Raw genomic sequence first — 27,971 nt, 5'->3', positions numbered from 1 at the left:
AGAGCCAGACCTATTGCAGGTGAGGAGTGGGCTGGCGTGCTTGGATATAGCGGGATGTGGATCCATCCTCTTTATGAGCCGGGGACTGCAGTTGGGTGGCCGTGGTCACAGCAGGGGCTTCCCTGGTACTTCAGCCGGGAGCTCCCGGGGCAGACCCAGGGATCACACCCCATATCCAGCTTGTGCCAGTGGGAAATGTGGAGAAACCCCCAGGGCGGGGGCTGGGGGAGCACCCTGGGCTCTGCCCCCGTGGGATCGTCCCATTCCCGCTGGATGCTGCTTGTGCGGAGGGAGGGTCCGGGCTGCCCGTCCAGGTGTGCGAGGGAGGAATGCCAGGCTCTGAGTCACGGGCACTCTCTCCGCCCTCCCTAGCTGGGATAAAGCTTGTCCTCACCTGGGATCCAATCTCATTTTATCGCCGTTCCCACCTTTCCTCCCTGCCAGCCCCTCGGGAGGGAGAGGCGGCAGCTCCGGGACAACGAGGCAGGGGGGAAAACAAAGTCGGTTCTCGACGGGAGGGTGCAGGAATCCGCAGGGAGGTATGTGGGATCCCCGGCTGCCTGCCCTCCCTGCCCGGCTGGAAGTCGACGTTTAACCGGAAAGAGAAAAGGGACAGAAAACAGAGAGGAGGGAGGGGAGAAAAAAAGAAAAGAAAAAAAAACAGAAAAGAAAAAGAGGAAAAAAAAAAACAAGAAAGAAACCAGAAAAGCAAAGGCCAAGGCTGGGAATCAAGAGGTGGCAGCGAAGCAGCACGTTCCCCTCTGCCTTCGGAGGAATTTCTTGGCTTGGTGTGTGGGTGCCTGTTGTTCAGGCTGCAGCAGAGGATTTGGACAGTGAGTCAGACCCAGCGCTAATGAGGTTTGTGGAATTAATTCATCTGTGCTCTTTAGCCTCCAGCTTGCTTGAATTTCACTGCGTTGATTAAGCAGGGGGGTGCAAGAAGGTGGGGGGCTCCTCGCAGGAGCAGGTGGGCAGGGCAGGGAGTGGGGGGGTCAGGTCCCTGCCTGCTTGTTCCCCCCTTTTTCATCTGGTTTTGGCTGTTGGGCAGAGTCTTGTGCCCGTCTGCTGACTGGGGAGGGTGACGCTGGTGACAGAGCAGAGCTTGTCAGGGCTGCACGGGGTGGGTTTTGTCTCTGAAGGTATTTGAGTGGGGGGCTGTGGCCTGGAGGTGGGGCCATGCAGAGTGGGCAGGCAGTGCCCAGCCCTGCGGGATCCTTCGTGGCAGGTAGCTAAGGGTGCCCTCTGCGACCCCCCCGCTTCCAGGGAGAAAAGGTGGTTGTGCCTTGGACCCAGGGAACACTTTTCACGGGTGGAACAGCACGAGGTCGGCTGGGATGTGGGTCTCTCCGACCTGCTGAACCCCCGGAGGTTGTTGTGCAGAAGGGGTGGCTGCCTGCAGCCCCTGCCGGGGGGTGTTCCCGCAGGAAAATAAATGCCAGGGGGCAGTGGGGGTTCAGGGTGGGCTTTGCTGACCTGCACGTGTTGGGGATTTGCGACGTGGTGGATCTGAAATGGATGGGAATTAGGGAAACGGGCGGAAGGACCAGTGCGAGGGAGCCGACAGGTGGGGGAAAAGGGGAGTGAGGAGCACCCGTGGAGGGGAGGGAGAGGAAAAGTGTCTTGGGGATCACAGGAGCAGGAAGTGTGCCTGGAGTAGCGTGCTGGAGGGGGGACGGGGGGGGTCCCGGGGCTTTGTTGGCATTCGGGCAGCCCTGCAGGAGAGTCCTGACACCTTCCTGCCTGTCCCTCGGGATTCCCGGGGGGCAGAGGGAGGAGCCGGTACCGCGGCCACCGGCACCGGGAAGTGCCGGCCTCTCCCCGGCTCCTGGCAGCTCCCTGGGGGTCCCGGGGCTGGGTCCCCCTGAGCTTGGTCCTTCGCTGCAGGAGGCCAAGGGCTGTATCTGGGATCTGGAGCACAGACCTGGGAGCCAAGATCCTCCTTGCTGGAAACAGCAAACGGGGACACTGGTGTGGAGCCTCCTGGCTGCAGAGACACCTGGAGAGAGAGGGGGAATGGACGGGGCAGACAAACACAACCGAAGACAAATACAATTTCCTGTTTAAGCGACTCTTTGATTTGCAGCTCAAGATTTTGGTCTTTTTCTGGGGGTCTGGCTTGATCAGTTTCCAAGTTCTGGAGCAGGGCAGAAGTTTGTGCAGCACAGATATTATGGGCTGTGTTCCTGCTGCCAGTGGCAGCAGTGATGCTCTGTGCCACCAGCACCCTGCCTGCTGGCAGCTGCCCTCCCCTTGGAGGTTGGCAACTCACAGGGCAACAGGGCATCAAATATCAGGCTGAGTTTTATGGCCTTTGATCTTGGCACTTAAAAAGACATGAGAGCAGTCAGATGCCCCCGCCCTGGAAGTGTTCAAGGCCAGGTTGGATGAGGCTCTGAGCAACCTGATTGATCTACTGGGAGGTGTTCCTGCCCATGCAGGGTGTTGGAACTAGATGATCTTTAAGGTCCCTTCTAACCCAAACTATTCTGTGATAAATCCCTCTGAGCACAGCTGACAAGATGAGACATCCATGTCTTGTCCTGCCTTATCTGCATATCAATCACTCTCATGGAGAACAAAGTGTGGACACTGAAGGAGATGTCTCCTGGGGTTGATGCTGTGTGGGTTCAAGTCTATGCTGCAATGATTTCTCTGAGTGCTCAGCTTCATGCAATTCCATTGGCTTCAGTGGCCAATGCAGGATACAGTGGGATCCAACACTTGATGCCAGAGAGGGTCTTTCTACGGGTTTCCCTGGGTCTCAGGTCAGGCCATTAGTGTTGACTGGTCTGTGTGCTGGATGTTCCCCTGGGAACTCAGTTGTCTTCACTGCACAGAACTATTTCCATTTTCCTTCCCTGTTTTAAGTGGTTTTCACATTCTTTTCAATTCTTTAGAGTCAGGGCTCATGCAGCAAGAAGCTATAAAACAATCTATTTGCATCTTACATTTCACACTTGCATTTTCCAGAAAGGAGATCCTTTTAAATTATTTTTATACCAAATCTTTTGCCTTGACCCCTCTCACTTGCTGTGCTGGGGCTGCTGGAGTCAGAGCCACCCTCCAGCACAGCAGCCATGGAGCTCGAGCTCCAGCTTTGTCTCTTTTGTTGACCATGTCCAAGCACTGGCTTTTGGGTGCCACTGAGTCTTCTCAGTCACATCAGGGTGAGATGGTTCACTCTGTTGAGGATTTGGTCTCTGGATCCATGCAAGGGGTCCTGCTGCCCTGGGCAGGACAGAGGGGAGCTGCTGGGCTCTTGAGACCACCAATTCATTCAACAGCTCCAAAGCTCCACGTTCAGCACTTCCCAGGCCTCACCCTCTGTTTGTTGTTGGTTTGACCATCCTGGAAACTCTTAGTGCGATAGGAAATGGTGGCAGGGAGGGGTCTGTTTTGCTGTGGGGGAGAGATGCAGGCAGTTGCTTTGTTTTCCTCCCCTCTTTTTTTTTTCCTTAACCTGCCAGGAAAAGCAAAGTTTGAGCTGCTCTGTGCTTGCAGGTGTGGGCAGTGCTGGGCTCCAGCTGGGAGCAGCCTGGGCTCTGGCTCCTGGCACTGACCCTGCTGTCCCTGCTGTCAATCCAGGCACCCCAGCTCCAGGGCACAGGGGTGCTGTGTCATGGCAGCTGCCCTGCCCTGGCATTCCAGGGCCTTTGAGCCTTTGGCAGATTCCCCAGGCAAAGGACAAGCCGCTCTTGGCTTTGCTTTTGTGCCCTGCCCTGCTGAGATCAGAGCTTGCCTGGGGCAGGCAGGGCTGTCCCGCCCAGGCAGGGCAGGAGCTGCCCTCATCATCTCCAGGACTGTTTCTATCTCTCAGCTCTCTGCAATGTAGTGGTCCATGTGTTTCAGGAGGAAGAGGATGGATGTTCTGCCCCAGGCATGTGTTGGGCTGCTCCTCCTGTCCCTGCTCTGTGCCACTGGGCACTGCCAAAGCAGCAAAAGTGAGTGCAGCTGGGATGGGTCTGACTGTGGTCTCCACTAACCATCTATGCAAAACCTCCACCAGCTGCCCCAGGAATGGGATCAGCCTTTCCCATGGCTCCCTGGGTTTTCTCCATTCCTGATGCCCTGATCTTTCCTGGTAGATAACCCCTGTGTGCTGTCCCGAGCAAAGAGCTGCACCGAGTGCATCCGAGTGGACAAGGACTGCTCCTTCTGCACTGATGAGGTGAGACCCTGCAGGGGAGCCCAGGTCTCTGCTTCCTGCCCTGCTGATGGAGGGATCCCACCATCCCCAGTGAAAGCTGGGAGAGGGACCCAAGAGCAGGGTCAGCTTTGTGCTGGCATGGCCAAGAAGGTGCTCCTGGCTCCAGTTTTTCCCTGCAAAGAGCTGGTCTGGGTGGGAAGCACCAAAACATGGGTTTCCTTTGGGACAGACACATGTGGAGGAAGGGGAATCCAGGCAAATTTTCAGGGATACAGGGGTTTATCAGAAAAATGCCAGTGTCCCAGATCTGAAACAGTGTGTGCAAAGGATGGAGGGAGAGTCTTATCCCAAACAACCCAGTAATTTGCTGGTGGTCACGTTTCCCTGATGCCGGGAGACATTGGCTCTTCGGTGTCACCTCTCTGCCCTCCTCCTGCTCCCAAAGGCCTGCTAAATGTCTCAGCAGGGGACCTGACTGGTGCCTTTCCTCCTTGCATGGAGGATTTGCTGCTTTCTGTGGTTGTCATGTTGTCCTTGCCCCCTTGGCAGACCTTTAAAGAGCCTCGTTGCAACCTGCGGGAGAACTTGCTGCGCTACGGCTGCGGGGAGGGCAGCATCGTCTACACCAGGGGTGAGATGAGGACCCAGCAGGTGGGTACTGGGGACACAGCCCTTGCTCAGCTTCTCCTTAGGGGTCCCACCATTCCTCTGGAGGAGGTTCCCAGCTGGGCACACACGGACACAGAGGAGGCTGCCCCCATATCCAGCTGTGCATATGAGGGAAGGGAGAGTGATCATCCCTGCCTTTTCACTTCCCACATACCTCCCTGCTCCTTGCCTCCTCCTTGTTGCATCCGTGCAGCAGGTGGAGTCCCTACAAGTTGCTCTTTCTTCACAGAATTTCAGTATTGACACATCCCTGAAGAGGACTCAGGTGTCCCCCCAGAGCATGTTCATGCGACTGCGAGCTGGGGAGGAGATGAGCTTTGACATGGATGTCTTCCAGCCCTTGGAGAGCCCTGTGGACCTCTACATCCTCATGGATTTCTCCTACTCTATGTCTGATGATCTGGACAACCTCAAAAGCATGGGCCAAAACCTAGGTGAGACCAGAATTTGGAAAAGAGGGGAGTCAGCCTGATGAAGGCCAGCAGCAACTCCTCCTGTGAGTTCTCTGCCAGCCCCAGAGAAAGGGACACAGCTGGCAAAGGGCTGAGAGGTGTCAGGTTGAATCAGTTCCTCATTCTTGCTGCTTTGTGCAGCTTGGTGGGGGGATGTCTCTCCTGGCCCTGCAGGGTTCATCACCTGTGCTTTTTCTACCCCAAAAAAAGACAAGCCCCAAGCACAAATTGCTTAAAAATAGACAGTTTGAGAGTCTAATCTAAGACCTGACCCTCAAAGAAAGATAGCTAGGAAAGGACTTCTTTCCCTGGAGCAGCGACCTCACAGACATCTCTTTATTCATGTGTCTCTTCCTCCCTCCCTTCCTCTCTTCCCAGCTGAGTTCCTGCAGAACTTGACCTCTGATTACACCATAGGATTTGGCAAGTTTGTGGACAAAGTTTCATCCCCTCAGACAGACATGAGACCCGAGAAGTGAGTGAGGCCAATGGGTTCCTGGGATGGGAGCAGAGGGGAGGGCAGGTGCCTTCTGTCTCTCTGTGGCTTTCCTGACCTTCACTGCACTGCGAGAACCTCCATCCATCCCCATCCCTTGGCTGTGAATGTCTCCCCTGGCCTCCCCACCCTGTGCTTGGGTCTTGCTGTAGCACGGTGCTGGAGCCAGCAGCATCCTCCTCCATGTTCAGACCTTCCTCTCTCTGCCACGACAGATCACACATCTTGTCCTCTCCTCCATCTCTGCCCTTATCCCTCCTACCTCTCAGTGCTGACAGCTTGCCACCTCAACTTCACATCTCCCCTTGAGGGACTCCTCAAGCTTCCTCTCCTTGCATCCAAGTATCCCTTTGCTCCTGGGCCCCCCTCAAAAAACCCCCACCCTGCTCTCCTGTTCTCTCCTAGGCTGCGTGAGCCCTGGAACAATGCTGACTCCCCCTTCTCCTTCAAGAACATCATCCGTCTGACCAGCAACATCAACCACTTCAGCCAGGAGCTCAGGAAGGAACGCATCTCGGGCAACCTGGATGCCCCTGAGGGCGGCTTTGATGCCATCCTGCAGACAGCTGTGTGCAAGGTGAAGGTGACCTGGGATGCAGGAGCCAGCTGGGCAGGGCTCTGCTTTCAATGAGTGGATTTTCTTGATTCTGGGTGGTGAGCAAAAGAGCAGCATTTTGGGCAGCTGATCAGCCAAACAGGGAGCCCAGGGCAGGCGTTCAGCTACAGTCAGTTCCTGCCCTCCCAGCTGCACTTTCCTGGTGCCAGGTTGTTTTGTATTCCCAGTTTTTCCTAGGTCTTAGACCATCAGTGTGTGTATCCCTGGTGTCTGATCCCCCAGCACAGGCGCTGCTGGCGGGGCACCCTGCCTGTGCTCCTGCTCTGCCCCCCTCATGCCCAGGGGGATGAAACTGCTCCCTGGAAAACAGCCCATTTGGGCTTGGCCACTTGGCTGAGGGATGAGTGCAGCTCCCAACACGTCCAGGAAAGCGTGGGCTTTGCCCCCTGCACATGGATGTGCCTGGCACCCAGCTGCTGGGAGACACCCTGAGCACTGGGGGTGTGTGTGGGGGGGGGAAGCAGAGACCTGCTGGCTGGGATTCCCTGGGGCCACCTGGCTGGTGTTTGCTGCCAAGTGGAGGTGGTGCCTTATCCCTTGGGTTTCAGCTCCTGCCAGGGCTGCAAGTGCAGTGGTTTGGGGGGCACCAAGATAAAGGTCCCTTCTTCCTCTCCATGGCTGTAGGATAAGATTGGCTGGAGGAAGGACAGCACTCACCTGCTTGTGTTCTCCACTGAATCTGCCTTTCACTATGAAGCTGATGGTACCAACGTCCTGGCAGGGATCCTGGCAAGAAATGATGAGCAGTGTCACCTGGATGCTGATGGCACCTACGTGTATGACACCAAGCAGGACTACCCTTCGGTGCCCACCCTGGTGCGCCTATTGGGCCAACACAACATCATCCCCATCTTTGCTGTCACCAACCACTCCTACAGCTACTACGAGGTGAGGAGACCATGGTGGTGGTGCCACGTGGGCTCGCTTTTCCTCCAGGACCATTGCTCCTCTGCCTGCAGCTTGGCTCTGAGGAGAGAGCGCTCTCCCATCTCTTGTCCCCAAGTGCTAAACCAACATCTTGATACTTAGGAATGATGCCACAGTGTGTTGGGGGGCTACCCTGGGTTGTAGGAGGTCTCAGGGTGTATTATTGGGTGCAGGAATCTGGGATCCTAGAGGTCTCCCTGTGTTGGTGTCTGTTTCTTGTGAAGCAGTGGGGACACAGAGCTGGAGAGTAATTTGGGGTGGAAGGGACCTTTGGAGGTCTCCAGTCCAAGCTCTGCTCAAAGCAGAGCCCACTTCATTGCTAGAGGAGGTTTCTCAAGGCCTTGGCTCAGGGGGCTCCTGTCTCTGCAGAAGCTGCACAAGTATTTCCCCATCTCTGAGATTGGGGTGCTCCAGGAGGACTCTTCCAACATTGTGGACCTGCTCGACACAGCCTTTAAGGTAACGGTCCTCTCTGGGGCTTCACTTTCCCCCCCTGGGAAGGCAGAGGGTGAACACCTTCTGCCCAGGAGAGGAGGTGGGATGTGGCCCCTCTGGGGCAGGCCGTGGGGTGGTCCCAGGTGTGCTGCTGAAAATCAGTGCTGTGGTTATCTTCTGCCACCCAGCGCATCCACTCCAAGATGGACATCCGGGCTGACTTTGTCCCCAAAGCCATGAAGACAGAGTTCACCTCCTCGATGTATGAAAAGACAGAATCTGGCTCCTTCCACATCAGCCGTGGGAAAGTGGTAGGTGCTCTGGAGGGAAGGTGTGTGTGTGTGTGAGGGGCTGAGCCCTCCACTGCATCCCTCCTTCCCCCTGGGTCAGTCTGGCCAAGCTGTGGTCCAGCAGAGCTGGTTCACCCCTGCCATGTGTCTCTTCCTCCCAGGGCAGGTTCAACATGCATGTGAAGGCGCTGGAGTACGTTGGTGGGCAGCACGTCTGCAGCCTCCCCGAGAGGGACCGGCAGGGGGTTATCCACGTGAAACCCACCTCCCTGAGTGACAGCCTCCAAGTCACCACCTCTGTCATCTGTGATGTGTGTCCTTGTGAACAGGTACGTGGGGGTGTGTGTTGCAGAGAGGTGTCCTCCTCCTGGCCAGCGTGGGGTGGGAACACGCTGGCTGGCGTGTGGGGGTCTTGCTCCACCCCTCACTGCTGCTCCGTGGAGGCTCAGCCTGGCCAAGGAGATCTTCTTGACAGCCTGTACCAAGCTGGGCATGTTGTCCTGTGGCAGAGCTCGGTCTTGTGGGCAAAACTTTGCCCCTAGGGTCTGCCTTTCTGATTCCTGAGATGGTTGTGAGGGCAGCTGAGCCTGTTCAGCAGCGCATCTTCGCTCTCCTCTTACAGCAACAAGAGTTTAGCTCACCCAAGTGCAGCTTCCACGGGGACTTCGTTTGTGGACAGTGCATCTGCCATCCGGGCTGGTAAGGCCTTTGTCCAGCTCCGTACCTCTCCCAGGACTCCTGCTGGGCCTGAGGACCCACAGTGACACCCACTCATGCCCTGGGCATCTTGCCCAGGACCCTGCTGCCCTGCGCTCTGCTCCCGCCTCTCTCAGCACTGTCTCTTCCTCAACCAGGAGAGGGGACACGTGTGACTGCTCCCCAGAATCTTCCCCCAACAAAGAAGCCTGCATCCGCCCCGGGGACACGGAGCCGTGCTCGGGCCGGGGCGAGTGCCTGTGTGGGAAGTGCCAGTGCTACCCCGAGGAGCTGGCCCAGCGCTTCGACGGCGCCTTCTGCCAGTTCGACGTCCTGCAGTGCCCGCGCACCTCCGGCTTCCTCTGCAACGGTGAGAGCAGCCCCAGCACCCCCTGCCGCGGGCTCTGCCGGGCCTGGTGGCACGGGCAGGGGGTGTCCCTGGGTGGGGGTGGCACTGGCACAGACTCGTTCAGGTTGGAAAAGACCTGTGAGATCATCCAGTCCAACCTTGAACCTAGCTCTGCTCACCCAGCTCCACCAGCCTGCTGCTAAACCGTGGCCCCAAGCACTGGACCTGTATGGTTTTTAAACACCTCTGGGGATGGTGGTTCCACCACTTCTCTGGGCAGCCCGTTCCAGTGCTTAATAACCCCTTTCTGTGAAGAAGTTTTTCCTGACATCCAGCCTAGACCTCTCTGGCATAATGTGAATCCATTTCCTCTCATCCTATCGCTAGTTACTAGTGAGAAGAGACCAAAACCCCCCTCACTACAACCTCCTTTCAGGTAGTTGCAGAAGGCACAGGCTGGTTGAGCATCCAGTGCTGGGCTGTGGGGACCCTGCCCTTGTGAAGGTGCAGGGAGGAAGCTGTGGAGGCTGTTCCCAGCCCCCGTGCACCCCAGAGAAGGCAGCAGAGCTGCAGGCAGGGCCGTTCCCGGGGTCACCCCTTCTCTCCCGCGGCAGATCGCGGCCGCTGCTCCGAGGGTGCCTGCGTGTGCCAGAGCGGCTGGGAGGGCCCGGGCTGTGAATGTCCCACCAGCAACGACACCTGCATCGACAGCAGAGGGGTAGGTCCTGCCCTGCCTGCGTGAGGAACCACCAGACCAGGCAGGGCTCCAGAAAATGGCCCCGACACCCCAAGCTCCCCGGGAGCTGGCACCTTGCTGACTCCTGGTGCTTACGATGGATGCTGCTCCTTGCTCTGGGATGCCAACTGTCACCCTCTCCTTTCCCAGGGCATTTGCAACAACCACGGGAGGTGTGAGTGTGGCAGGTGCATCTGTGACAAGGCTTCGCTCTACACCAGCTCCACCTGTGAAATCAGCTACTCCCTGGTGAGGCTCAGCCTGGGCTCCCTCTGGGTTTGTCACTTCTCCTTCCCACACAGAGCCTTCAGGGAAGGAGAGCAAAGCAGGGATGAAGGCACATCTCAGTCAGGAGCAAAATCCTGAGCAGGGGTTGGTGTTGCCCATGCTGCCTTTGGTGGCCAGGAAAGGTCTGGTGTGGGAGTTGTTTTGGAGCCCCAGCCTTCCTTTGTCCTCCAGTTCCCCAGCAGCAGCTGTTGGATGTCTCTGTGTCTGTCTTCACCCTGGTAAAGGGCAGAGGCTCCAGGCTCAGCTCCTAGCTTGTTCTGCTTTGCCTCAAGACTGGAAAAAAAGCATGTAATGGTCTAGTGCCTCAGTTTCCCCATTGACAAACACAGACTAACCCCACAGTGGGCGTGGAGAAAGTAGCTTGGTCACATTTTGGAAAGACCACCTAAACCCCTAATTGCTGCCTAAATGCAGGATGTTGGTGCAAGAGATTTTGGAGCCACCTGTGTTGGATGGATAAATTCTTCATTAGCTCCTTGTTCTCTGTGACTGCTTTGGCTCTGTTTGGCCTTGCCCTGGTGCCAGGGTGAGGACGCAGTGTTGCCTCTCCAGCTCTGCCTTTCAGAGGTGATGTCCTGCCTGTCTCCCCGTGGGCTTTCCCCTGACCATCCCACCTCACCTCCCTGCCCAGGGCTTCCAGGCTGTGTGTGAGAGCATCCGGGACTGCGTCCGCTGCCAGGCCTGGGGAACAGGCAACATGCAAGGGAACTGCAGCAAGTGCCACCTCCAGATCCAGATGGTGGAAGAGCTGAAGAAAGGTACCAGGAGAAACACAGCTGGGTGCAGATATGTGTGGTGTGTCCTCCATGGGTCCTGCCCCGTGTGTGTGTGTGCATGTGGGGCTGCTCCTCAAGCTTTCCTGGTCCTGATGACTTTGTGACCATGTCCCCCTCTCTCTGCAGAGGAGGCCAATGAGTACTGCTCCTTCCAGGATGAGGACGATGACTGCACGTACCACTACACCCTGGAGGGAGACCCCAGTGTCCTCCCCAACACCACTGTCCATGTGCAGAAGAAAAAAGGTGAGCAGGGACCTGGGGCATGTGCAGCCTGGGGTCTGGATCAGCAGTGACCACAGCACCTCTGTCTGTTTGCTGTGCCCCTGGGCAGGGTCAGCTGCAGGCACCACCTCCCTGCCTGCCTGGCAAGGGTGGGTGGCACTGGCTGTCACAAGAGCACCAAGGAGTGGGGTGTAGCGTCCTCAGAGACCAGCACCTTTGGAGATAGGTTCCTTTTCCCTGCCAGCACAGGCAGGGATTGATGCCAGGTGCTGAATGGCCCCTTGGGATGGCTGGATATCCCGGAGATGTGGAATAGTTCTCCATGAACTGCCTTTTTCATTGTGAGCACCAAAAGAAAAGTCCCTGAGCTTACCTGGGCTGCCCCATCCTTCAAATTGCTGTGGTCCAGCCTTTCCCCTCTGCCCTGCCTCCCAGCACACCCCACACAGGGGCTGGTGCCCAGCAGTGACGTTTCTGTTGCCCACAGAGTGTCCACCCGGGAGTTTCCTCTGGCTCATCCCTCTGCTCATCTTCCTCATCCTGCTCCTGGGGCTGCTGCTGCTGCTCTGCTGGAAGTTCTGTGCCTGCTGCAAGGTGAGTGCCCCAGCCTGGGGAGGTGAACAGGTAAAGGCCAGAACCAAGACTGATTTCCAGAATCCACCCAGCCTCCAGCATGTTCTATCACTTGTGACTTTGGAGAAGAGACTAACCCCCCTCTCTCCAACCTCCTTTCAGGGAGCTGTAGAGAGCAATCAGGAGGTATTTAAAAGATGTGGAGTTATGGTGCTGAGGGACATGGTTTAGTGGTGGACTTGGCAGTGCTGGGTTAATGGTTGGACCTGATGATCTTGAAGGTCTTTTCCAACCAAAATGATTCTGTGGTTCTGTGGCCAGATTGCCAGGGGCTGGTCCCAGTGGTATCCAGCACCTCTGCAGTTGCCAACATGAGTTGCTGTGGGATCCACCCCCACCCAGGAATATCTGGCTAAAATGAGTTTCCAGAGCCCCATCCACCCACTGCCCACCCCTCCCTGCCAGTGTGAACCCTCCCAGGTGGAGATGGGACTTTTTTTCCCTTGGCTGCCAAGTGATTGTGTCTCTGGTCATTTGTTTTCTAGGCTTGCCTGGCCCTGCTTCCCTGCTGTGCACGAGGTACTATCCCTTGGAACTGGGGGGAGAGGGATCTGTGGGGGTCATTGCTGTCCCAGAATGGAGGGACCTGCTGGGATAAGCATCCCTTCTCCTTCTCTCTGGGCTGGGGAGGGGGATGAGAGGAAAAGCTCCAAGCAGAGCATCTGAGCCAAGGAGCCTTTGAACTGCTGCTTCTCCCTGTCCCACACCCTGATATGTCCTACTGGGAATCCTACTGCTGGTTCTCCCCTGACCAGTGTCCTTTGTCACGCCAAGGTGGTGTGACGTGCTTTCCCCACTCATGGACACCTCTTATCCTCTCCATCCCTGACATCCCAACACCCTTCCTGTGGTGGAAGCCCTGAAGATTCCCCAGAAGAGAGTCTCTGGTGTTTGGAAGTTGTTGGCTGGCCTCATCCCAGTTTGCCCACCCTGTCCCTGGTTCTGCAGGTCGCACCGTTGGCTTCAAGGAGGACCACTACATGCTTCGCCAGAGCCTCATGTCCTCTGACCACCTGGACACCCCCATGGTCCGCACCGGGTCCCTCAAGGGTCGGGACACAGTTCGCTGGAAGATCAACAACAACGTTCACAAGCAGGGCTTCACCTCCCTCGCTGCCACCAGCCCCAAAGATCTCAGTAAGTGCCACTGCTGAGGAGCAGGGCATGGAGGGGGTGCTGCAGGTGCCATAAATGACACCAACCCTTGGTGATGGCCCCCAGCTCCAGCAGCCACGGAGTTACTTCCAAGCCCAATTGCAAGGGGGGGGGGGGGTTGTTCCTTTACCTGCATCCATGCTGGGGGAAGCTGAGCAGCTCATTCCTGCATCCAGCCTTGTAGCAGGACAGGTGGTGACCTTGGAGACCTCCTGACAGCCTGGCTGGGTGGTGGGTGTACCCTGGGTGTGTCTTGGTCTCATTAGCTCAGTGACACAGCCTTGATTTCTCTGCCTCATCAGTCCAGAGCCACCACTGGACACTGTTTCCTCTGCTGGATCTGGCAGAGAGCTTCCCAGTTAGCCCTCCAGATCTCAGAGGGCTTTCTCTGCTGCTGCTGTGGGGTTTGGGTGCCAGTGATACAGCAGCTGAACCCCGAGCATCACGGGTGTCCCCACGCTTCCAGCTTTTGGCTGGGTTGTTTCTGTGACCAAGAAAGGAGGAGTTTGACTTGGGAATTTCTCTTCCCAGTTCCCTACGGCCTTTCCCTGAGGCTGACCCGGCTTTTCACGCAGAACCTGGTGAAGCTGGACAGCCGGGAGTGCGAGCAGCTGCGCAAGGAAGTGGAGGAGAATGTAGGAACCCGGGCACCAGGGGGCTTTGGGTGGGAGTGGGGGACAGGCACCTTGTGGGGGAAGGGAGAGCATCCCTCCCTTGTGATCCTCTTGAAAGGAAGTAAGCCATTTTTCCTCCTTCTGAAAAAAAGCACAACTTTTAAGGTCACAGTTGTGCCAAAGCCTCACGCTGATGAGATCTGAGGTTTGCTTCAGCCACGTGCTCTGAAGCTCCTGTTTGGCTTCAGTTGGCAGCCTCTTGCTGTGTCCTGGGGAAAGACCCTGTGGTGGTCTCTGCCTGGTTTGGCAGGGGGAGGACCCAGGGGTGGCCAGAAGGCTCTCGTGTTTGCTGGCAGCGGAGCAGTGTCTGCTCTCTGAACACGTCCCTGTTCAGCAGGGGACCTGTTGTGAAAGTCCCTCTTGCTCCTTTGCAGCTGAATGATGTTTTCAAGCACATCCCTGGCTGCCACAAGCTCCAGCAGACCAAGTTCAGGTGAGTCACTGGGGAGAGACCTCCTGTGGAGCAGGGTTCCCCCAGGGCCCTCCTGATGAGGGAGGGGACCAGGGGGCTGGAGTGTGACATCTGGAAGGCTGGGAGGGAATGTGGTCTGTGAGACATCACTGGCACAAGCCTGGGGTGGTGCTTCCCTCACCCAGGACTGCAGAGCAGGGTCCACCCAGCCATGCAGGTGGTCTCAGCTGCATTTGGCTTGGAAGCTCAGGCTCCTACAGACAAATCTTGGTGCTCAATGGAAAAATTCCCATTGACTTCAAATGTTTCAGCCCTGGGCAGAGTCACGAGATCCTGGTGCAGGACAGAGGAGTCTGGGGGTGCCAGTGAGGAGCAGGGAGTGTTACCCCCTCCCCACAGCTCTGACCAGATGTGATCTCTCCCCTGGGCACGTTCCTCATTGCATTTGGAAACCCAAGGCTGGAGGGAGCAGCCAGGCAGGAGGGAACATGTGATGGGCCCTTGGGCTCTATAGGATGGGCTGTCCCCCCAGGGCAGCTGCCACTGCTCAGACCTGCACAGGGTTGTGATTCACCCAGGACTTTGTCTCCCCAAATGTGTTAGTCAACCTGATTTGTTTTTTTTTTTTCCTCCCCTCAGGTTACAGCCCAATTCTGGGAAAAGGTAAGAGGAACTTGCAGGCCTCTCTTGGGCTGCTTTGTACACACACGTGTGGGTGACTGGATGCCCCCCACAATCCCCAGCCCCTCCAGCTGCTCTGTGTGATGAGCTCCCCCGGCCTCAGCTCTTTCCCACCTTGCTCTTCTCCCTGCTCACAGGCAGGACCACACCATTGTGGACACAGTTCTCACTGCCCCTCGCTCAGCCAAGCCTGAGATCATCAAAGTGATGGAAAAACACGTTTCCCACGAGGTTTTCAATGACCTGAAGGTTTCACCAGGTTATTACACTGTGACCTCAGACCAAGGTAGGGAGCAGGGCCCAGCGCTGCCTCCTGACTGGGCAGGAGGGGCATTTCCCACCTCTCACCATTGCCCCTTCCCCCAGATGCTCATGGAATGGTGGAGTTCCAAGAGGACGTGGAGCTGGTGGATGTCCGTGTGCCACTCTTCATCAGGGAGGAGGATGATGATGAGAAGCAGCTGCAGGTGGAGGCCATTGATGTCCCTGCTGGCATTGCTGAGATTGGACGCAGACTTGTCAACATCACCATCATCAAGGAACAAGGTGAAGGGCTGTGACTATGGCATGAGTTGAAGGGCATTTGTGCTTGTGTCCCATGTCCAGGTGGACTCATGTGGTTTCTAGGGAAGGTGCAACCTGTGTGTCTGAGCTCCCCCAGATCACAGGCCAGAGACTTGTTTGGTGACTCCTATCTTGTCACCCGGGTCTAAAACTGAAGCATCTTTTAAAGCATCCAAACAAAGGCCATCATCCCTAGTGACAGAGACACAAATAGTTGCCCATTAGATGCTACCAATTCCATGGCAGATCCAGGGCTGATCCTCTGCTGCCCCAGCTCATAGGTTGCTGGAGTAAAGTAAAACCTCTTTGCTGTTCTGTTGTGCTTGGGGCAGGGGAATGTCCCCAGCACTTTGCATCCACTTCCCATCTGGTTGTTCTGAGCAGGGGGCACAAGTCAGGAGTGGTAAAATCTCCAGTAATACCTCACACAGGGTTCACAGCCAAGGGTGGTAGGAGCTCTGTTCAGGGAGGACACCTGCCTGTCTGTAATGTGACCCTTCATGTATTGACTCTACATGTTCCTTCTCTCCTGCTCCTTCCAGCCAGCAGCCTCATCACCTTCCTGCAGCCAGCCTATTCCCACAGCCGCTTTGACAAGCTGGCCAAGATCCCTGTCCTCCGGGAGATCATAGACAATGGGAAATCCCAGGTCACCTACAGGACCCGGGATCTCACTGCCAAGGATGGCAGGGTAAGGAGGATGCTCTGGCCTTGGCAGGCAGGCGTGGGTGGGCAGAGGACTGGGAAGGAACTGACCCTGGGGCTGCAGGACAGCAGTTGATGAGGCTCAAAGGGGATGTTGGTTGGGAGAGGGGAGACCCGGGGCTTGAGGTTAGCACAAGGGCAGACATTGTCCTCCACCCCTTGCTGCACGTGCCTTGGGGACCTGAGAGGCTGCCTGTACCTGAGGCAGAGGGTACCAGCTGTGGGTACTGGGGGATAAGTTGGGATTAATTGGGAGAGAAGGGGAAGTTCTCTGGGAACCTTCTCGTGGAGATGCTGTGGGCTATAATCTCACACCTCTTCCATCTCCTCCAGGACTACATCTTCACAGAAGGTGACCTGGTCTTCCAGCCCGGGGAGACCCGAAAGGAGGTGCAGATCCCCTTGCTGGAGCTGACAGAAATAGATACCCTGCTCCACAACAGCCAGCTCAAGCAGTTTGCCATCGACCTCCTCCACCCCAAGTACGGCGCCAAGATCGGGCGATACCCCCAGACCACGGTGACCATCGCTGACCCAGGTAGGGGCTGGCAGCCGGGCGGTGGGGCGTGGGGCAGGGGGTGTGGGGTCCCCGAGGTGGTGCTCAGAGCTCCAGCCCTGCTCCTCACCCAAAACCAGGCAATGAGGAGGTTCCTCCAGCTCCGGTTGGTAGATTTGGGCTTCCCTCTAGAGGCATTAGTGGGTATAGACAGTGAGTGGGAAGAAGATGATGGATCATCTACCTCGCTCGAGGAAACCAAGTGGATTTTTCGTTCCTTTTCCCTGGGGGTTTGAATAAAAAGCTATAAAAAATATGGGAGAGGTGGGATTTGCCATGAGCTGTGCTTCGTGGTTCCTGTGGGTGGGCAAGCAAAACTGTAAGTGTTGTCATCAAGCGGGTCGATTACATAAAGGTATTTATCACATATGAATATTGGAGGTACAAGAAAGTCCCTTGTCACTGGACCAACCAGAACCACTTCCGTGGCAGGCACCGGGGCTGGAGAGGCTCCAGTGACCTCTTGGCTGGACTTGGTGGTTTTCTGGGAGAAGCAACTGGGTGACTTGAGAAGGCTCTGCCATCTCTGTCTTCTCTCATGGCTGCACAGGGCAACTGGTCAAGATGTTGAAACATTATTAAACACATTCAGACAGATAAAGATCTTCAGGGGCAAGAAGGTGGTCTTTTCTTCCTACCTGGACAGCCTGTGAGAAGCAGCAGGAGATGCAGGACTTGTGGAATGTGAGCCCAACTCTCAGGCCAGCTTGTTGTGTGGCTTTGGAGAATGTCAGCACCAAGTGCCTCAGTTTCCCTTCCTTAGGCTGGTGACATACCCCAGCTTTGAGAGGCTCCTTGGGGATGGCAGGACAGTGCTGGATAGGGTCACACTTCTTTCTTTTCCTTCCATGCTGGGGACCAGCACTGATGTGACCTTTCTTTCTCATGTCTGCAGAGGTGGTGGATGGTGTCCCCTCGATGACTGGCCTGAGCCAGGTCCCTCAGTCCCCCAAAGGCCGCCTGAGTGCCCCACTTAATCCCAGTGCCCATGCTCTCAGCTCCAGGGAGATCCACTTCAGCTGGTTTCCTCCACCAGGAAAACCTCTGGGGTACAAGGTAAGGGGTGAGTGAGTCCCAGGGGAGGGTGTGGGGCCCATCCTGGGGCTTTTTCACACACATGGTCATTTGTGCCAAAGGGATGGGGAGAAGACAGCCAAAAGTTGGGAGCAAATTCACCTCCTCTATGGCCCCTCCATCTTGAGAAAAACTGGCTGGGTGGATGTGGGATTTGCAGGAAAGGTTCCTGGTGGGTTTATCTCCCTTTCCACCACTCACCACGAACTGCCCAGACTGTTCTGGCCTAGCACTTCAGAGGGGCAGCACAACACCCTGGCTTGCTCAGAGCAGATCCAGGGAGAGATGAGGATTTTCTCACCCGTTACGGTGAGGATCGAAAGGAATCGTGGCTTGCTCTGGCTTTTCCAGGTGAAATACTGGATCCAAGGGGACCCCGAGTCAGAAGCCCATCTCATTGATGTCAAAGCACCATCAGCAGAGCTGAGTAACCTCTACCCCTTCTGCGACTACGAGATGCAAGTCTGTGCCTACAATGCCATGGGGGAAGGGGTTTACTCGGACGTCACCCGCTGCCGCACGCTTGAGGATGGTGAGTGACCCCGCACTTCGCTTCCCGTCCTGTGGGAGCAAGTTGGTGTCTCCAGCCCTGACCTTCTGATGGTCTTGTGGGCTAGCACTGAGCAGCTCCCACTGCAACCCAGCTGTCATCCAGGGAGCCCTGGGCATCTGTGTCCACTGGCTCCTGGTGACCTGTGCTCTTGCCTTTCCAGTCCCCAGCGAGCCCGGCCGCTTGGCTTTCAATGTCGTGTCCTCCACCGTGACACAGCTGAGCTGGGCTGAGCCTGCAGAAACCAACGGGGAGATCACAGCCTATGAAGTCAGTTATGGACTTGTCAACGAGGACAACAGTAAGAATTCATCTTCTGACCCAGGCAGTCCAGCCAGGCTGGGGGACTGGAGGACGCTTTCCACTGGTTGGGCTGGTCCCAAGCAGCAGCAGAACCAGAATGGCTCCAAGCACTTTTCTTGTGAAAACTGGGATCTGGAGGGGTCATTTTTTGATGGAAGGAGTACAGAAAAACCACCACTCAGGATTTGATCTTGCAAAGCCTGAGGGCTTTCTGTTCCCATCCACTTCCATAGTGTTTTGGGTTGTTTTTCATCTTAAAAACTTGGTTCATAAGTCTAGACCCAGGGTCAGGGTGCCAGGAAGATGCAATTGGGTGATGCACCAGCAACAGGAGACCTCTGCTGTAGGTTGACTTCAGCATTCAGTCTGGGATGTCATGCCTGTCATGAGCAGCCCAAATAGCTGCTGCTCCTTGTCCCAGATCCAGGCTGTGTCCTGACACCAAACCTCAGCCAGCCTGTTGGCCAAGGGTGGGGTGCTGTAGGGTCCTCTGTGTCTCATGACCCCGTGGGTGATAGGCGGATCTCTCTTTTCAGTACCCATTGGCCCAGTGAAGAAGGTGCTGGTTGAAGACCCAAAGAAGCGCATGGTGCTGATAGAAAACCTGCGGGAGTCCCAGCCCTACCGCTACATGGTGAAGGCCAGAAATGGTGCTGGATGGGGACCTGAGAGAGAAGCCACTATCAACCTTGCTACCCAGCCCAAGCGCCCAATGTCCAGTGAGTTCCTGCCCTGCCTGGGTGGGGAGCAGCGGGGGGCAGGAGCAGGGCTGGGGGTGCTCCCCAGCATCACCCCAGATGCTTCTCCACATCCCACCCGCTCAGCGAATGGTGGAGTATGGGAAACCTTGCGTGACTTTGAGCTGTATGTCTGATGGCACTTTCCACCTCCAGTCCCCATCATCCCCGACGTCCCCATCATTGATGCAGAGGGAGGTGAGGACTACGACAGCTACCTGATGTACAGCACAGACGTGCTTCGCTCTCCAGCCGGCAGCAAACGTCCCAGCGTCTCCGATGACTCGGGTACGTCGCTCTGAGCTCTGCAAAGGTCACTTTGAACGTTCGTTTTCCTTAACAGCAGCTTTCAACAGGGAGCTTCCCTGCTCCTTTCCTCCTCACAGAGGTGGGGAGAACCAAGTCATGGAGATGGTGGAGATCAGCTTTTCCAAAAGTAGCTGCATTCATGGGAACACTTGACTAGTCACAACATTACTAAGGGCGGTGCTGCCTTGTCTTAGCCATGAGGCAAAGAGGCATCTCAGCATGGGGTGGGAGAGGAGCTTTTCATGGCCCTCCCTGCTCATCTTCCCTTCCTGTTGCCATTTGGCCAGACCACAAGAGTTACTGTCAGCAAAAAAACAGTCAAGGCACAGACCTCTGAGTCCATTGGATGCTCAGGGTCTTGGCCAAGCGAACAGGAGGGAACTTGCCAAGTGCTGGGAGGGCACTGTCATCTCTTCCTCCATCCATTCCTTCTCTGGATGAGGTTAGCTCCCTTGTTTTGTACTGGGGAAACAAGGGGAAGCTGGGCCATGATGAGGCTTGTCAGTAGGATCTCTATGGTCTTTTCTGGGGGCGGTTCTTCAGGGTATGGAGTGAGTCCCTGGTCCTTTCAGAGAGCAAGGTAATGGGAACACCAAGAGTTCAACCATCCTGAGCATGCATCAAGAAGTGAGGAAACCTCTCCTGAGCAGAGAACAATTGTTGCAGACTCTTCGTGATAGGGTGGTGGGACTTTGACTCTCACCTTTTGTTGTGATGGACACAGGGCTGGAAAACTGCCCTGGGGTTGAAGAACCCCATGCATGTCATGTTCCCACCATCCTCCAGCTACCAGTCACATGATGGTCGCACCTCCTGAACTCATCAGCCAGCACTTGGCCAGACAGGCTGTGAACGGGCATCGCTGCCACTGGTGCCTGCCCCTTCCCCTCCCCAGCAAGCAGCACAAAAGCAGTGGGTAGCCCACTCTGTCCCCTCCAGATCGTGCCAACACCAGTGCTTGCCTTGTCCCAAAAGTCTCCAGGTGGAAATATGTGCAGTTGCTGGGAGAAGACTTGGATCTTCGCCGCATCACCTGGAGGCTCCCACCTGAAACCATTCCCCGCCTCTCTGGCAGCAGCCGCTTCTCCTCGGACACCGAGGGTCTCCTCCATGAGGAGGACAGCGACGTGCCTACTGGCAGCCTGAGGAGGAGGAGTGGGACACCCCGGCCCCAAGCAGGTGAAGGACAGCTTTGTTACAGCACTGAGTGTCCTGTCTCATCCTGCTCTGAGCCGAGGGGCTGGCAGCTGGGGTCTGCCCCAGTTTGTGTCCCCTTCCCTCCCCTTCTGTCCCCGTCCTCGTGTTGGCATGATGTGCTCTTCAAGTGCTGTAACTTGCTCCAAAACCTTGTCCTGGTGTGTCATCTCACAAGAGTGTCAAGGTAACCCCCATCTCGGCATGGACTTGGGAGCCTGCTAGCAAGTTGCTTCTACAAAAGGCTGGACCTTTGAGGCAGGTGTAAACTCAGATGAGATGTGCTAAGTGGCCACCTTCAAGGGCAGCTCCTCATCTTAGTTAAGTGCCCTGAGCTTCTGGGGCAGATCTGTTGGACTCTTAAACAGAAATCACTCTCTTATGGATAGCTGATCTCCCCCGGCCTGCTGGGAAGGGATGGGGGTTTGTCAAGGACCAGGACAATGGAGCAGAGTTTGCCTTTCAGATCCAGCTGAAATGGGATCCAGAGTGAGATTTGGAGAAACCACCTCCATAAAGGGCTTTTTGTTTTTCCTTTTGTTTTTCCTTTTTCCTCTTAATCTGAAATTCTAAACCTGTGCTTGCATCTAAGGAGAGATGTGAGAGAACATGGCAAGAACCACAAAGCAGTGCCCCAGGGAGGCCGAGGTCTGGAGTTACCTTGGGCACCATGAGTGTCTCTGGTTCTGGGTGTAGGACAAAGTCTCCGTTTACCTGTTTGTTTCCCTGTCATTGTGTTGGGTCATTGTGGCTTGTTCTAGATGTAGTGCTCCAGAACAACCTTCCAGAGTGGCTGAAGCCGGGATGCAGCCAAGGCAGGATGCCACATGATGCCTCCTGCTTCCTCCCCATGGAAATGGGAGCAGCAGACCTGTCCACAGCCATGTTCCTCACGGTGTGTCCTCTTTCACAGAGCACTTGCTGAATGGCCGGGTGGACTTCTCCTTCCCTGGCAGTGCCAGTGGGACACTGACCAGGACAACAAACACCAGCTACCACCAGCTGAGCCAACACATGCAGCAGGAGCACAGGGTGATGGGGAGCTCCTCGCTGACAAGAGACTACTCCACGATGCTGATGGGGCATGGTGAGTTCTGTGGTGATGGGACCTGTCCTTCCCTTCCGCTCCCATGAGTCTCTTCAGACCCATGCACTCCAGGAAGAGCACGTGTGTCCTCTTATTATTCTGTCTAGCTGCATGTTTGCCTTTCAGCTCCACGTGTGTACATCAGGTGGCACTGACAGAAGGTTGTTAAAAAAGGCTCTTCAAATCTGAGCCTTAAAAAGTCATTTCTGCAGGAGCCAGCCCCTGGGCTGAACCTGCTCCGAAGTCTCCAATGGTGTTTTTCTCTCTTTCTCTTGCACTGCTTCTGTAGATTCCCCAGGGAGACTCCTCCCTCCCATCCATGAAGATGCTGGGAGGACAATCCCACAGCGCTGGGATGTGGGTTTCAGGAGCAGGGTAAAGGTGAAGGGTTACTACCCCAGCACTGGCTTTCGGGACTCTATAATCATGCCTGATGGGTCCGCAGGGATGAGCAAGTACATAGGTACAGCTTTGTCCAGTGTCTGCTCCCAGCCACACATCCCATCACAGCCAAACCACCGGCTGTCCATGAGCTGTTGCCATCTGCTCATCCCAAACTCTCACTCCATGGCTTGCTGTGCACAGCACTGATCTTCCTCCTGACCTGGCCTGTGCCTCCATCTCACCACCTTTCCATTTGCAGGTGACTTCAGCTGAGTTTCAACCCACCCGGGCTGATTAACACTCACCACCACTGCCAGTGTGCTCTAACGAGTTGATCAGCTCATTGTCCCCAACCTCCTCATTCCTAACAAGCTTGTTCTCAGCTTTACCCCACAGGCCTTTGGAGAACTTTTGGGGGGAACGTGTGCTCCGTATGAGATGTCCCTCTGCAAGCTCCTTGGCCAAAGCCTGTGTCAATGAGGGGCTCCAGTCCCTGGGTGCCACCTGGGATGCTGCTGTGCTCGCCATGGGCCTTGTGTCCCAGTGGGATGAGTTGGGGGGGAGAGCTACAGCACCCAGTCCTGGTCCCAGCCCATTGAACAGTCCCTGGAGGTGTTGGGCTGCTTTACCTGTAGACTAGGGCTAGTCTTAACTGAGCTACATCTGAAGATGTCTGTGAAGCTTCTTGTAGACCAGACAGGGTGCTTTGGGGTGAGCAAGGAGAACCTCACCCAGCATCCCAGGCCTCTCCTCTGGTCTCTCTACCACAGGAATGTGAAGCTTACCTTGACTTGTCCTACTCAAGGTTGGCACCCCAAGGCCATGAGACATCCCTCTGGGTGTGCAGAGCCAGCCCCTCTCATGACAGGACAGCTTGCAGAGATGACATCTCACCACGTTCTCCCCGGACCTTCGGGACCATCCCACGCTTGCGTGTGCCGCTCCCTCCTCTCCCCTAGATCCCTTAGCCCCCAGTTCCCAGATTTCCACCCTGATGTTCCCTTTTTGCCTCAGACTCCAGGCTACCACTGGGCATTCCTGACACCCCCACACGCCTGGTGTTCTCCGCCCTGGGACCCACCTCCCTGAAGGTGAGCTGGCAGGAGCCCCACTGTGAGAAGGAGGTGCAGGGCTACAGCGTGCAGTACCAGCTCCTCAACGGAGGTCAGTGAACAGGCAGCTGGTGCCCACCAGGCAGTTGGTGGTGGGAGTTTCTGGTGGTGGAGATTCTGGTCTGGGTCTTCTCCTGGGCAACTGGCTCTGGGTGACCCTGCCCTGATGTCCCCCTTCCCCGTGTGTCCCAGGAGAAGTGCACCGACTCACCATCCCCAACCCCAGCCAGAACTCGGTGGTGGTGGAGGACCTGCTGCCCAACCACTCCTACATCTTCAAGGTGAAGGCACAGAGTGAGGAAGGCTGGGGCCCTGAGAGGGAAGGAGTCATCACCATTGAGTCCCAGGTGGACCCGCAGAGCCCGCTCAGCCCTGTGCCAGGTGAGGTGGGTGGGGAACAGGAGAAGGATGGCACTGATGTCTCTGCTGCTGTCTGCAGTGCTGGCCTTGCTGTTTTCTCCCCTCTTACACATCCTGAGCTCTCCTTCTTTTTGTTTACAAATAGGACCTTCTTCCCCATGCACTTCCCTTCTGCCAGTTGTCTGGATAGCTGAGACCTTCCAGCTCGTTTTATAGATGCTGTGTGCAGATCCCTCCCAGGCTCCTCCTCACCACCTTCTGCATTTCTGACCTCTTGCTCGTGCCCCTGCAGGTTCACCCTTCACGCTGAGCACACCCAGTGCTCCAGGACCACTGGTTTTCACTGCCCTCAGCCCTGACTCCCTGCAGCTCAGCTGGGAGAGACCCCGCAAGCCCAATGGGTCCATCTTGGGCTACATGATCACCTGTGAGATGCTGCATGGAGGAGGTAGGGCATCAGGCTGTGGAAGCTCATTTCCCTGTGTAGACCACAAGATATACCCCCAGCAAAGGCAGCAAATTGCTGTGTCTTTGCTGGGATCAGCAACAAAATTTTCTGCTTCCATGGATGCAGAAAAAGAGGGGACATGAGGCTGATTCCAGGCCTGGGAGCTGCTGGGCCCTGACACTTCATGTCATTGCATGGTGTGGTGTAACAGATGTGGTGGGCAGAGGGAGGACTTGTAGCTTATTACAGCCCAAAGCCAGTGGAGGTTGCTTGAGGATCACCACTACTGAAGTAGGCTTGTCTTAACCCTCAGGAGACCTGGGGGCAATCAGGCCGTCTGTGGGTGGCATAAAGCTCAGGGAAAGCCAAGAGAGCAGCCAGAGTTGGGGGGCTTGTGTTTGGAGGGACTGTTACTCCTGTCTGTCTTCACCACTGGTATGTCATTGTGGATTAGGGGAGCCCAGGAATATCTATGTCGAAGGAGACAATCCAGAAACGACCCTGACTGTGCCCCACCTGAGTGAGAATGTCCCATACAAGTTCAAAGTGCAGGCCAAGACCACCCAAGGCTTTGGACCAGAGAGAGAAGGCATCATCACCATCGAATCTCAGGATGGAGGTACAGAACCATGTCTTTGTGGACAAGAAACCTCGCAGGACAGGGAACACAATTCTTGGAGTCCCTTTCCAGCTCTGATGGTGACTCCATTTGCTGGGAAGGACATGGAAACATTGTCTTCCATGAAGACAGTGCTGTGCCCTGTGAGCACTGTCCTGATGCACCAAATGAGGGAGGATCATGACAACCTGCAAGTGTTGAATTTATCATTAAATTTCTCTCTTAGGGACACGGTACCTGGAGATACCTTCTTACACTGCACAGGTGTAAGACCTTCCCTGCTTTCCCATTTCCTCCTAAACCTGGCTCTGGTGTCAGCAAGAGAAACCTCCTGAGATGACTGTTGGTGCTCACTGTTCAGGGTTGAGGGGTTGGAAGCTCCTGGTTGTTTCCTGGCTGACTCGTCCCTTTTCCTTCTCCCCAGGCACCTTCTCCCAGTATGGAGGACAGCAGTACATGAGAGAAGAAGTGTACAACTTCCCCACCGAATACACCACCAAAACCAGCATCAGCCATTCCTCTCTGGATCCCCACTTCACAGGTAGGGTCTCGCTGTCTGCTTTGAAACCCTCAGAAAGCAAAGGACAGCTCTGCTTGCCTAGAGGTCTCTTCCCTTGTCAAAGGCAGGAAGGGAGGGTCCATCAGGTGGGATTGATGGAGAGGACCAGGCTCTTTCCTGCACTGTGTCCCTGCTCTGCCCCAGAGGCATTTGCAGTCGTTTCCCCACATGCTGCCCACTCACAGAGGGAACTTTCAAGGAGGGTTTCCCTCAGTGAAAGTGGTATTTAAGGAGAAATCCCTGCCAGGATTCATCAGGTAGAGCAGATCCTATTCCCTGTACCCAGCAGGGTGTCCTGACCACTGATCTTCTGGTTGCAGATGGCATGCTCATGACAACCCAGCGAGTGGAGAGCGCCAGCAGCACCCTCACCAAACAGGTCACCAAGGAGTTTGTGAGCCGGACCGTGATGTCCAGTGGGACCCTCACCAAACAGATGGAGAGGCAGTTCTACGAGGCCTGAGCCAGGGCAGGCTTGTCCCCCGGAGGGACGTTCTTGTGCAGGTGGCAGGACTTTGTGGAATGAACCAAGGGTCCTTCAGGCAGACACTGCTGCCCTGTGTGGGCAGAGATCCTCCAAGGCACTTCAAGCTCTGGACATCTCCTTTGGAGCCCAGCACACTCAAAGTTCTGGCACGGTTGGGTCACCAGGTGTGGGCTCATCCTTAAGGGCTTGTTCAGCCTGTCCTGCTCTGCAGGGACTCGATTCTGCAGAGTCCACAGGAACATCTTGCATGAACAATCACCACTCGCTCCAATACCATTCCTCAGTGCCCATCCATCCCAACACACCTACCAAAATCCAGGTGTCTTGATGGCTCCAGCCTCCCCAGATAAACAGAACAGAATGATTTCTTCTCAGGTCCTCAGTTTTGAGAGGATCCCAGCTGGTGTTACCCTGATTTACAGGGGGTCACCATTTCCCTCATTGCTCCAGGCTCTCTGGCAAACCTGCCTGTCCCCTGGAAATGGTTATTTTGTTCTGTTTGGGGTTTTTTTTTTTTTTCATACAAGAGCTGCCAGGTGGGGCTTGGGGTAACCTGTGCTTTCTTACTGCACCTTTTTGTGTCTGTCCTTTGCTGCTGACATTTGGTACCACGATAGCAAAGTATAGCTTTCCATTTGTATGGCATGACTCCTGATGGCCCCTGATGCATTGTTTTTATTTTTTTTGCATAAAAAAAATTGTACAGTTTTCACAGTATATATATATATTAATATAAATGTATTTTATTATTTAAAAAAAATGGAGGTGGATGAGATCTGTGCTGAATGTGGAGGCTGCAATGAGAGTGTGGCTGCTGAGAAATGTGATTAACTGGAAGAAACTAGTTCAGGGCTTGATCCAAAAGCCACCAAACCTTGTGGAACGCCTGTTGCTGGCTCTGCCTTGGGCCTGATAGACTCCAGCAGAAGGTTGCAAGTGACCAGACCTGCTCCCTGCCCAGCACCCACCAGCATGGAAGGGTTTGGGAGCTGCCTGGAGGTGAGGGATAAGGATGGCCCAGGCAGCGGTGCCCAGAGATGGGAACAGTGCCTGGGATTTCTTACATGGCTGATGTGGAAAGCATGAGATTTTGGGACAGAATTTGTTGGCTATCTTTGAAAAGCCCTTTTGCCCAACGGCAACATCCATAAATGAACCTGTGATCTCTCTGTGAACAGCAGGGAAGAGCAAGCCTGGGAAGAGCAAGCCTGGGAAGAGCAAGCCTGGGAAGAGCAGGCTCTCCTCACCCTGAGCACAGCTCTGAGCCTTCCTTGGCCTTAGCTGTCCTTGCACAGTGCTGGCTGCAGGGCTGAGCTGAGGCCTTGCTGGACCTCATTCCCCAGCTCCTGGCACAATGCCTGGCATCTCACTGCCCTCTGCCAAGGAGAACAATTGGGCTCCATGTCTTGCTGAGCAGCGTGTTCCCCTGGCTGCCCGGGAGCAGGTGAGGAGCCTGCCAAAAGCAAGGATCCTGCCCCCAGCAGCAGCTGCCTCTGCTCTGGATTAGACCTTCCAGCCAAAACAGCAGCTGCCCCATCTCCCTGGCAGCTTCATCGGCCTGATTTGATCTGACATTGGACTTTGGCTTTTTCGTTTTGGGTTTGTTGGGGTTTTTTTTGTTCTTTTTTTTTTTTTTTTTTTGGACTCAGAATAAGACTTCCTAGCACTGACACCACTGAGAGCTCCCTCCCCTCCTCTCTGAGCTGCTCATTTGAGTGGGATGGGTCATAAATGTTGATGCTAAAGATGTACGTGGGTGAGTAAAGTGTACAGGATTCTCCAGGATTGCAGCTGGAGCTAGGTCAGGCTTGAACTTGGGTCAAGAGAAACTTCAGCAACCCTGTGGTTTTACTGTGTCTTCAAGAAGCACTTATTTGTCCTGAGCAAGTTCCAGTGGTGTTATCCTGCCTCCCAGTTCCCCTCTCACCTTTGTGGTTGAGGTTTCTTCTCCAGCTGTTTTTTCTCCTAGACAAGGACTCCATGACCCTTTCCCTGAGCTTTATGGTCAAGGGTAAAACAGTGAAAACTGCCTAAATGGGAGCCCTACTTTCAAGGATTTTAACCAAAGATTATCCTGTTATCCAGGAGGAGGGCACAGCCCAGCAACTGCTGCTCTCCAGCCTGTGTCCAGGCCAAGGCACTGCACACCCACCCCCTGCCTCACACAGGAGCAGTCTCACTATTTAATGTTCATCTCCTCATTAGGGCTGGTGGTTTTTCAGCCTTTGCAAGGTGGATCCAGCAGCCCCTTCTGACAGAGGGTCTT

At 55.4% G+C, this 27,971-nt stretch overlaps 1 protein-coding gene across 2 annotated transcripts; it reads left to right on the top strand.

The window, feature by feature from the left end:
* The first annotated feature begins 707 nt into the window (after positions 1–707).
* Positions 708–26,356, top strand: ITGB4 (integrin subunit beta 4). Of its 2 annotated transcripts, XM_051635075.1 has the most exons (41): positions 708–858; positions 3,850–3,941; positions 4,086–4,168; positions 4,697–4,798; positions 5,046–5,250; positions 5,647–5,743; positions 6,170–6,341; positions 7,005–7,268; positions 7,677–7,766; positions 7,931–8,053; positions 8,194–8,361; positions 8,655–8,731; positions 8,887–9,098; positions 9,692–9,795; positions 9,964–10,062; positions 10,733–10,859; positions 11,004–11,123; positions 11,590–11,696; positions 12,221–12,254; positions 12,684–12,872; positions 13,422–13,525; positions 13,939–13,997; positions 14,616–14,639; positions 14,795–14,943; positions 15,024–15,203; positions 15,764–15,912; positions 16,260–16,464; positions 17,378–17,538; positions 17,908–18,088; positions 18,270–18,407; positions 18,946–19,128; positions 19,303–19,434; positions 20,431–20,634; positions 21,563–21,736; positions 22,026–22,199; positions 23,135–23,284; positions 23,425–23,613; positions 23,885–24,040; positions 24,495–24,659; positions 25,084–25,200; positions 25,539–26,356. In XM_051635075.1, exons 1-41 carry the CDS (start codon positions 854–856, stop codon positions 25,679–25,681), a joined length of 5,607 nt encoding a protein of 1,868 aa, XP_051491035.1. In that variant the 5' UTR covers positions 708–853; the 3' UTR covers positions 25,682–26,356. The 2 variants fall into 2 exon arrangements, with proteins under 2 accessions (XP_051491035.1, XP_051491034.1); XM_051635074.1 differs by lacking the exon at positions 708–858 and having other exon boundaries at positions 3,839–3,941.
* Positions 26,357–27,971: the final 1,615 nt, after the last annotated feature.

This window comes from Apus apus, chromosome 17, assembly GCF_020740795.1.
Source record: "Apus apus isolate bApuApu2 chromosome 17, bApuApu2.pri.cur, whole genome shotgun sequence".
Classification (NCBI taxonomy): domain Eukaryota; kingdom Metazoa; phylum Chordata; class Aves; order Apodiformes; family Apodidae; genus Apus; species Apus apus.
The sequence above is the reverse complement of the archived record's forward strand: the minus strand, read 5'-3'. Positions and strand labels throughout refer to the sequence as shown.

Bases quoted from the DNA above. Each gene is read 5' to 3' on its own strand.
- ITGB4 (XM_051635074.1), top strand. From the start codon at position 3,839: ATGTGTTTCAGGAGGAAGAGGATGGATGTTCTGCCCCAGGCATGTGTT. The intron at 9,796-9,963 runs GTAGGTCCTGCC...CTCCTTTCCCAG, and splicing joins CCTGCATCGACAGCAGAGGG to GGCATTTGCAACAACCACGG. The intron at 13,998-14,615 runs GTGAGTCACTGG...TCCTCCCCTCAG, and splicing joins CTCCAGCAGACCAAGTTCAG to GTTACAGCCCAATTCTGGGA.